Genomic DNA, 11512 nt, shown 5'->3' with positions numbered 1-11512 from the left:
TTGAAAGCGTAACTGGTTGCATCCTTGTGTTGCAATCAGCAACAATATGTTGTCACGTGAGACGTGACAACATATTGTCACGTGTCACGTGAAGCTTGACCAATCAGCCGTGCTCAAACATACGGACGGACATACGGACACATGTACAAAGTCAAATGTAGGAGTGGTTGGCACCACTCAAAAATGTAATGACACGCAGATTATGGAATGTTTTTTTATTAATTCTGATACTTAGTACCCCAAATAAAACACTGCCGGTTGGAGTTGCAGATGCTATTGCACAAAGCCACTGCACACAACGAGAGAAAGAGCTCTGCAGATATAGTTGAAGGGACTGTTTTAGTAACGGAATGTAAACACACTAAACAGCTTTTGTTGTACGTTCATGTTAAAAAACACAACTAAAGATTTCTCAGAGAGTGCAAAGAATCATTAAAGCCCAGAGAAATAGCAGTAGGCTACTCCTCTCAGGTGCATGTTAAAAGCGTGAATAAAACGTATAAAGACGCATGTACACTGGCATATTATATGACAGAGTACACTCTATCATATAAAACAGGTGAACATTTGGCGAAAATGGCCAATCTACAAGCTCACAACGCGCAGTGGTTCTCAAAGTGGGGTCCAGGGACCCCCAGGGGTCCTTGAAGGGGGTTCCAGGGGGTTCCCAGCTAAATGAATGATAGGGAGGAACCAAATGGACCCTTACAAGTCTGTAACTCCCGAGAGTTGTGTGTGTCCGTGGCTTTAGCTTGGAACGCAATTCTGTGTCACTTAAGATTTCTCTGGCTATTCAAAAATAGCAGATATACAAGCTCATTTCGCGGCACCGAGTGCCGCGCTATGAGCTTGTAGATCTGCTATTTTTGAAAAATCTTGAAAAACTTTTTTTTTGTTTTTTTTTCAAAAAACTGTTTTAGATTTAGATAACATTTTAAAGAATCTCCTCAGGTCTTAAAGGGTTAATGCATGTACCAAACTGGGGATCCTTGAAATGAAAAAGTTTAAGAACCACTGGTGTAGAGGGAGAAAATGAAGGGGCCAATTAAGGATGGGACCCCATGGTCAACAAATGACAGGGTTTAAGTGGTTTTTAACATGCCTCTGGGAGGATGGGACAGTAACCAGAGCTAAAACCCCCAGGTGTACCCAAGATGCCAATCAGCATGCCACATAGTAATATTGTAATTAAATATCATGATTAGTAATAAATCCATAGACAGTGAATAGAGAAGTAAGCATTCGTGTGCCATCCAACTAGGAAAGTGTATATACGCACAGTAAAAAGGTGACAGAATGCTAAAGTTCATAACATGAACAAGATGGCACTACTGAAAATAGAAACGTCACAAAATGTGTCGAGAGTGTTTTTTTACGGGGGCACGATAACCCGAGCGTTAGCTGTCCTTCTTACCGGTGTAAACCTTATGAAAACGTGTGATGCAACGAACAATGTGCACACAGATGAACGATTGTGCCCCTTTACCACATACAGTACAGTGGTTCTCAACCCTTTCAGGCCACGACCCCCCAAAATAATCATATTCGAACTGGGGACCCCCCACCCTGACAAGCATTTGGAATTGCAGGAGTTGACTTAGTTCCACAGATAAATATAGTGAAAATAGCTGATCTAAAAGCTCTTAAGATCAGCGTTTTTCCCAATTCTTGCCTCTTTCTTATATTAATTGACAATTTGGCCAAGTGTTTGACAATTTTCTATAGTATAGTTTGATGATTACTTTTGATACAGTAATGGTCTCTTTCTTTTTTTAGTTAATGAAAAGGTCTTAAAAGTCCTTAAATTGTCACTTCACTGTCCTCTGGGGACCCCCCCCAAAATCATGTGTGGACCCCCCTGGGGGTCCCGGCCCACATGTTGAGAACCGATGCAGTAGCGTAGCAAAGAGAAAGAGTATGTCGCTGCTGAAACCTTGTATCTCCATATTTCAACTTTTTATGTTATTTTTTTTTCACAGATTAATGCCCTGAAAATAGCAGATCTACAAGCTCACAACATGTCCCATCGCGATGCGTTGTGAGCTTGTAAATCTGCTGTTTTCGCTACTTTTGGTCTTTGCGGCTAAATAATATGACTAAATAATAACTACATTGGATCAATATCCCAGTCCCCCCCCCCCCCACCATTTCCTGAAAAGTCACAGTTTTGGACATACAAGGATTCCACCCGACAGCGACAATATGTAATATGACTAAATAATATGTAGACATTATTATGCTGATATGATACACATTTCAAAGGCAGTGTCTGTCTGTGTATTTGTTTGTCCGCGGCTGTGTGTGTGTGTGTGTGTGTGTGTGCGCGCGCGCGTGCGTGTGCGTGCGTGCGTGCGTGTGTGTGTGCGTGTGTGTGTGTGTGTGTGTGTGTGTGTGTGTGTGTGTGTGTGTATACATATACACATAAATGATACAGTCATGCACTTCCTGGCAGAGATACAGCATCTGTTCCACTCACATGGACTACCAGGGAACCCAAATTGATCCTTACGGGTCTGTACCCTCTCAGAGTTAAATTATCATTGAGGATTTTTACAGTGTAGGTTAGGATCCCAAAGATAAGACATTGTTCCATTTGAGTTACACACCCGTAAGGGTCCATTTGGATCCCTGGTGGGCCCCGGACCGGGTGTCGAGAAACAGTGTATCTAGTAATGGAACGCTGTGACTTTGCTCCTGGTGTGGTTATAATAACACATGTGAACTAAAACAAGATAACTTGAGTTGTTTTAGTACTCCCTGAAAGTTCCATTTGGTCATTCTTAATACTTAAGTAATCAAATAACGCATCGATTATGGATTGATTGTGATTTTCATTCCTTATACTTTTTTTTTTAAATAATTAGCTTAATGATATTATTATTAGAGTTTTACAAAGGCACAAATAATATGCAAACACAGAATAAAACATAATCAATAGAGTAATACGAAATTAGATAGAACTAAGTAAAAATAAAATTAAAATAAAGTTAAATAAGAAAAGTGTGAGCTAGTGTTATATTTGGGTTGGAGTTTCAGTGTTTTACCGCAGCACGTGAAGCCGATATTCACCATCTGAGATGGGATAAGGATGAGTTTACAGTCAGCCAATTGACATCTCACATTTGTTCACGCCCTGCTTTTAACATTCTATCAGTAATCTAAATCAGTTCTGTCTCTCAACCTCTCTCTCAGTGGGTATGAAAAAATGACCTAATAGTGTGTAATCAAGAACAAAATAAAAACAACCTCATTTAACCTCATGTTATCTGATTGCAATTATACTTATACTAAATATGACTGCAATTCTAATGATCACAGATGGTGCCTTGATGATAAATGATCTTTGCACTGGATCAAAACAATGTCCCGGCTATTCTCAGCTAATGTTTGTTTGTTGATGTTTTCTTTTCTTTTTTGAATAAAAATGTATCGTTTCATTGTAAACTTCCTTTAAATTATTTTTGTGAAAACCCCATAAACGGCTCTTTTCTGACTACATTCTGCTCATGCATCATGTGTAGTTCCTTCATATGGCAAGTTGCGTCTCTGAACCAATAACCTCATGTTCAATATCTGAATTAAACTCTAATACAAGAACATCAAAATGGCTGAGCATGCAGCTATACAGTCTCTTGCATAGGCAACTAACACATAAAGAGGTGATTTCAGAAAAGTTGACAGCAACTGCTTCTCCCAATGTGCACACGTTAGAGAATACAGTCTTTAAAGGGCTTCCCCCTGAAATCAATAGCAATTGAAGTCTGTTGCTAACAACAGACTTCAGACAGAGATTGATGGCACTGCTATTGTACAGTATTTGTTGTATGCTGCCTCATTCAGCCAAATTCTCCAAACAACTTTGTTACACAGCTCCTGTGTTGTGGCAGTAGTGTTTATCGCATGAGAATATAAGATATTCACCAACAACTTGGCAACAGACCACAAGGCTACCGGAGAGCAGCAGGTAATAGCCAATCAGGGATTGGGGAAAGGTTTGCTTCGATTATACTATTAGTTACAGTTGTCTTATAACTGTTAACAATATTTTTGTCTATACACAATACTGAACAAATTAAACGCAGCTAATGTTTATACAAGCTTACACATGTCTGAAAAGTTCTAATAAAGAAAGCTGCAAACATAAGGCATAGAATATGAGAACATATGTACACAGCGGACCTAAGAGAATTGGTATCAAACATCTATCAAATATTCACACTCCTGCAACAAACCATATCATTTGGTAGTATATGTACAAAAATACAAATGGCAATTGCCGTTATACATACAATATTTTATGTATATATATATATATATATATATATATATATATATATATATATATATATATATATATATATATATATATATATATATATATACACACACACACCCACACCCACACCCACACACACCACCCACACCCACCCACCCACCCACCCACCCACACACACACACACACACACACACACACACACACACACACACACACACACACACACACACACACAGTATGTACAGTATAACTTTGAATTTAAAAAAAAAAGAAAATGGATTTATATCATCAAGAGGATCATTTTGGAACATGCAGTTGTCTTCGTACACGTCTAGCTAAGTGGTAAATGTTTTTTTTTTGTTGCAGGCCATCTTGGACTTCGACTGTACTCAGACTGAACCGCCACGTTCTACCTGCGTCCTCAGACCTGGGACCCTGAAAGCCCGGCTCAGCGTCCCTGAAGAAAGAGACATAACATGATGTCTCGCAATGGACCACAAAACCTTACCTTTCCTCAGTTCCACTGTGCTCCCTCCCTACACTTTCGATTCGCTCTCTATGTTGGCAATGTCTCCGTTCCTCTCGCTCTGCTCCTCCTCGGCGGTGGGGCTCTCCTCTTCATGGCTGTCTATTTTCTCCTCCTCCGGGAGGCCATGCTGGCTCAACTTACTGGCCAGCGACCAGGTGAGGGGCAGGCGAGCGCGGCTGGTCATGTCGGCCAGCTCTCTGGCGCTGCAGCTGGGCGTGTTGGTCTCGTAAATGTCATGGAAGCTGTTGTAGTCCACTTCGTAGAAGCCGTCCTCCAGGGTGAGAACGGGCGTGAAGCGGTGGCCCCACTTGATCTCGCTGGTCACATAGGAGCTCCTGGCCTGGCACGTCATACCTGCATAACACCAAACGTCACGGTACAAATCAAAACTATCATACACTTTCATTTTGTCTTTAACACAGGAGTCTTCAACGTTTTCAGGCCAAGGACCCCCTAGCTGAGAGAGAGATGAAGCAGGGACCCCCTGTTGAAGACCCCTGCTTTTTAAAAAAAAGTGATTTCATCTGCCAAATAAGCAGTTGGCTCACAAGCAGCAAGTGAGCTGCAGAAATCAGACAGCCTTGTCTGCAACCGTGATATCAATTTAATCTTGGGGAGAGATTGCTATATTGATTGAGCCATTTCCACTTCGATAAAACATTCTGAAATCAATCGGGCAAAATCTCAACAATTTCAGCATAAAACCAAAAGCAGCAGCACCCCCCCCCCCCGCCCACACACACACAAACTATTCCCCTCTCTCTAGGTTATTTTATACTCATAATCATTGACTATCACATGATGAGGGAAAATATTGTAATTTTTACTCCACTACAATGATTTGAAAACTTTAGTTACTAGTTATTTTGTAGATTTGGATTATTATTACAAAACATAGACTAACCACCTCAGCCCTATTTAAACTTTGGCTATTTGAAAATAACCGATATACAAGCTCAGAGCTTGTATATCGGCTATTTTCAAAAGATTTTAATACATTTTATACATATGATACCTTGTGAAATGTAACATTCTGCATAATGAGAACTTGTACTTAAAATACAATTTCATACCAAAACGTTTGTACTTTTACTCAAGTAAATTTTGAATTCCGGACTTTTACTTGTATTTCTACATTGCGGTATTGATAGTAAGTCAAAAATGTGAGTACTTTTTCCCCCACAGCTTGCATCAAGCCTCTCTTCTGTTTGTGCTGCTGCTGAGTCACCACAACAATAACATTAGTTGAAAACAACTGCAACTCGAAAGACCTCTGTAGAGTGCATACATACCTCCGCCAACACAATGCGGTTGTCAAGACATGCCATTTACAACTGAGATATGAGTGATTATGTAATTTTGGTGCATGTGTGTTACGCCACATAATATACCAATGTTCCAACTGGGAGGAAAGAGAAAGGCACGTATATCGATACAACTAGAGACCATCCTTGCGATGGGATCACACCAGCCGCGATGCCAAACCGGTGTGTATGGTGCAATGGAAAACATGAGAGTGACTTTGGTGAAACAGGTGAACTGTGCCAGATATATAAAATATGCCTAACCATCCTCACATGGCCAACTTTTCACCTGTTGTAGGATCCCGGGCTATTAGCGAATGGGGAGAGTTGGACGGCCAATATATGTATTGGCCGTTGGACGGCCAAAACATAAATTGTCCGTCCAATGTATATACAAGCATTCTGTACATTGGTGGCAGATATTTTTAGTTTTTCCATTTACCATAGTGTAGTCATGGGAGAATTGGCAGATAACAGGGCCTCATTCCAACAGAGATCAGTTCAAAGCAGGTGTGCAGCTAAACTCTTCCATACACACACATATCCACCAAAGGTTCAGCAATTACTCACACAAACCTCATAATGGGTCGTTTTGTTTGTTTACTGTTTAATGAAAATTACTTGTCAAAATCCTAATAGTTCGGCTCGGAGGTTATCCCTATTGTCTCACAAGTTCCTATTGGGTTTGAAGATGGATGGATGGAACTTTATAGGTGAATGTTTTTTCAGCCTCCGCCCCTGTGCATGCACATTGTCTTGTTTACATTCTGAAAGCTTTCGCTGTCGCTTCATATAGTTGTTCCGGAACAGATTATCGGGCCATGTACATTATTTAGATACCGGGCTGTTTGCTTGTCCACATATTATAGCATGTTGTTTGTTTAGACAGATGCTACGTTTGATGTTTATCTGGTATCCTAGTTACTTACTAGCAATTACTTGTTTTCTTAGCCCTAATTACATGACCATTTAACCTGATAAATGACTAGGGTTCATGCCATTTACGGATAAGAGCATCTGCTAAACGCTTAAATTGTAAATTCATCACAATGATGAACCAACAACAGTTTTTGGACAACAATGATTGGACAACAATGGTGTTGGATGACTTACAGATGTGAGCTATATTTGATATAGCTCACATCTATATAAGATGAACCATATACTTGTGGGTAGGACCATTTATTTTTAGACTTTGTTGAGGTTTAAGGAGACTAGAGAAAAAAAAGACTAGACTAGAAAAAGGTGCTCCTTGGAGCACAGGTCTCTGCCAGGTCAGGCAGGTTATTGTGGGCCAGCAATGTTGATGGAATATGAAGAATCGGACAGATCCATCTTGATCACATGACTACAGAGATAATGTGTACCAATTTGAGTGATGTTTGGACAACATCTGTAGGAGTAATATATATATATTTAGCAAAAATCAGCCTTCTGGTGGCGCAATAATAGGGCAATGTCAAAAGGGTGGCATTTGTTCTGCTCTGGCATCCAGGGCGTGTGCGTGCACTGTTTCGCTGTGATTGGCCCAATGGTGCCGGAGATGAGCTGCTCACACACACACACACACACACACACACACACACACACACACACACACACACACACACACACACACACACACACACACACACACACACACACACACACACACACACACACACACACACACACACACACACACACACACACACACACACACACACACACACACACACACACGGACCGATGGACGGATAGGGTGCAAAACATAGTCTCTGCCATGCCTTCGGCCTGGCGGAGACAATTAACGTGACATAAAAGTAACGTAATTTAAAAGTCTTCACTTGTGATTTATTCCTCAGTAAAGTCATTGGAGCTGAACCACTGCTTCTGTAGCTTTCTGTAGACAAAACTGTCCACTGTTTTAATGGTTTTGTATAGTTTGCACAACCACAAGCACACCTGCCCTCATCTATTGATAATGAAATGTGATCCTATTTGCATCTCGTTCACAATATGCCTATTGGGCTGCTGATGATCTAACAAAAGGCTGGCTGTGTGGCAACACCCATGGTGTATATAATGCCTCCATCCACATTCACTGAATATATTTCAGCATTCATTTTCTTTTATGCTATTCAATGACTCAACTCAATTACTCATGAGACCATCAAACATTAATTTCCTGTAAAAGTGCATACTGTACACTAAAATTCTCTGCGTTCATTTAGCTACGAGAGAAACAGTTTTACTCTTCAACTCTTACTCTTAATTTGTTCAATTAAGAAATATATTAAAATTACTGTATTTGATACTTTTTCTTGCTGGCATTTATGTAGCAAATTGACATAAGAAGCAAAGTGGCTCTCTTCCACCATAGACAATTGCTTAGTGGATAGAGAGACCATGGGGTAATCAGAAGGTCACCGGTTCACCACCCGGCTCGAAGTGTCCCTGTGCAATACACCTAACCCCTAACTGCTTCCCCTGAGTGCTCATCATAACCATCTGGGCAGCCATCAGCTAGTTAAGCTGAAACGGACTTTTCCCCACAGGACTAACAAAGGTCTCCCTTTCCATAGTGTCCCTGTTATTCCGGGGTGATTTGGCATTTGGCATAAATAGCAGATCTACAAGCTCAAAACACGATGCATTGTGAGCTTGTAGCTTTTGGCCAAGAAAGCCAAGAAAGGAGAAGACCGAGTATGGAGCCTTGGGAGAGTCAATTATATATACTGTAGGGTTTAAGTGGTTAAAAAAATAATCCAGTGGGTTCTTTTTATATTTTTTAACAGACCCAATACAGTACCACTATACCAGCTCATGAGCCATGGTTGGCTAATTGGAGTGGAACTCTGGGATCTATTAATACACACTTCATTGTGATGATCTTCAGTATAACACTTCCCTTTGCTGTGAACAGCAATTAAAACTGGAACATCTCACAATGTCCACAAATCCCCTTATGTCCAGAAAATGTTCTTACCTGTAGCTTCCACCATCCCTTCCAGAATGACAACAATCTCATAATCTTCTTTTTTGAGGTGGTCTTGTGAGATCTCCCAGAACGGACTCTTCTGGTTAATCTCGTGGCAGATAATGAGCGGCGACACCAGAAAGAGCCTGTCATCTCCTGTGTCGTAACCCACATTTATGTCTGTTTGGTTGAGGGGGATGAACTCCCCTTCCTTGGTCTGCTTTGACTTGATCAGCTTGGCTCGGATAGAGGCCTCCACGATATGAGAGTTCCGCAGGTCCCCGACCCGGAACATCAGGCACAGCCGACCGTCCCTCATCGAGATGACCGCGTTGGTGGAAAACACAAGCGTTTCCGCTCGCTTCTTTGGCTGTGAGATCTTAACGAACATGCAGCCAACCATGAAGGCGTTTACAATAGATCCCAGTACTGACTGCACAAGCAGCAAAAGGATGCCTTCGGGGCATTTGTCTGTGATGACCCTATAACCATATCCAATGGTGGTCTCTGTCTCTATAGAGAAAAGAAAAGCCGATACAAACCCATTGAGATTATTGACACATGGTGTCCACTTATCGTCTGACATGTGGTCGAAATCGCCACGTAGATAGGCAATGAGCCACCACATGAGGCCGAAGAAGAGCCACGTTATGGTGTACACCAGGACGAAGATGAAGAGGTTGAACCTCCACTTCAGGTCCACGAGTGTCGTGAAGATGTCAGTCAGGTAGCGGTATGTCTCTCGGACGTTCCCGTGGTGGACATTGCACTTGCCGTCCTTTCGGACGTACCTCTGAACCTTCCTGGCCTTCCTCTCCACTTCTTTCAGCTGTTTGGGCAGGTCATCTTTGAACTGTTTGGACAGCTTGGCTGTTCTGAAGATGGCTGTGCTCTCCACATCCCGATCCATGGGGTTCCTGGATTAATTCAAGCCTGCAGTCAGACAAGAGGTAATCTATTAGTGACTCATTTCAGCAAGTTCATGTAGTGATTATTCTAATGTGGATGTCATTGAATAATAATAATAATAATAATAATAAGGGTAACAATAATAATAAAAATAAAAATAAACATTATTATTATTATTATTTTTTTCAAAACAATGTTTTTTTCCCCCAAAACGATACATATCGTCACGAAAACGTATTGCGATATATCGCCACACCCCTACCAGGACAGGACAAATGCTATGTGAAATGCAATGCAATTATGCGATTAAACATACAAATACAGTTTGTAGGATGGTCACAATGAGCCAACTCTAGATCTATATACATAAATGAAGGCCACTTCAGGACCTACTTCGCGCCCATAAGGTTAGCAAACCTAACACACATGTGACTCATAAGATTCAAAAGTACATAATGACAAACATTCCCAAATACAAAAATACACAGTAAAAACCTAGAAGGGAGGCCTTTTGACACACTACAATGTTAATCAACGCCCCAATATAGACATATTTGAAATGTATTAAGGACGTCAGAAGTCATTAACGTTTGATAGGAATACTCTTTTATTTGTGACTTATTTGTGACACAACTGCCAAGCCCTAATGTAAGGGTCCATTTGTATCGGTAATGGTGTTACACGTATAAAACTAATCAACAAAGAAGATGACATAAATACCTCCCCCATGACATTCCCATGGTGATCAGCAACACAATTAAATGACAATAAAACAGCAAAAAAAATGTCCCCAGCGACCCGTGCACCTAAAACAAAATCCCGGAAAAATAGTGTCTCTACGATATACTGTTCAGCTTTCCCCTTTGTGGCCACCTAACGGTACAGAACGTATACCCTTAAACAATACACTTTAGCTTGGTTATATCTTCTTCTCACCAAACGATAACTATCATGGGTTGTGCCTGGGTAATATCTCAGTGGGTAGAGTACACCCCTTTGAGTCGCAAGGCTCAGGTTTTGATACCAGGCACTGCCAAGCGTATGAGTAATGTCAACACAACTCTGCATATGCTGTAGCTCCAGTCCTATGCCAAACTTCCCCTGGGTGACTAATTAAGACATACGGTGGCATTAAAGACAAATTACTTAGGATTAATCAACATTTTCATTCCAGACAGTTCTGCTGATCAACCCTCCTGTATTTCTCATTTGTTTTCCTCCTCTTGCTATTTGAACTGAGCTATTTATGATCATAATTTGACACAAATCTGTCAGTGACAATCCAATCAAACTCATTCTGATGTGCCGATGCCGCCAAATATGTGACTGAGTGAACTTATGAGAAGAGAAGATCGATGAGCTGATGTAAAACTGAAGATATAATGCTTCAAGTTGCTTGTATATCACAACAATGAATACTGAAAAATGTGCCTAACATGTTTGTAACTAGTTACAACGTACATAAAATGTATGAATAGACTGTGTAATAGAATGGATTTCTGTTTTCCTTTAACAAGGATTGATGACCTACTTAT

The 11512-nt window shown here is 40.8% G+C and overlaps 1 protein-coding gene across 1 annotated transcript; it reads right to left on the bottom strand.

Annotated features, from left to right (window-relative positions):
- Positions 1 to 4812: 4812 nt before the first annotated feature.
- Positions 4813 to 9978, bottom strand: LOC311056533 (G protein-activated inward rectifier potassium channel 2-like; the record flags this gene model as incomplete). The annotated part of the gene is made up of 2 exons (XM_084073221.1): positions 4813 to 5159; positions 9078 to 9978. 2 exons carry the CDS (start codon positions 9976 to 9978, stop codon positions 4813 to 4815), a joined length of 1248 nt encoding a protein of 415 aa, XP_083929347.1.
- Positions 9979 to 11512: the final 1534 nt, after the last annotated feature.

This window comes from Gymnoscopelus microlampas (assembly GCF_963454915.1).
Source record: "Gymnoscopelus microlampas genome assembly, chromosome: 12".
In the NCBI taxonomy this organism is placed as follows: domain Eukaryota; kingdom Metazoa; phylum Chordata; class Actinopteri; order Myctophiformes; family Myctophidae; genus Gymnoscopelus; species Gymnoscopelus microlampas.
This window is presented reverse-complemented; position numbering and strand designations above follow the sequence as displayed.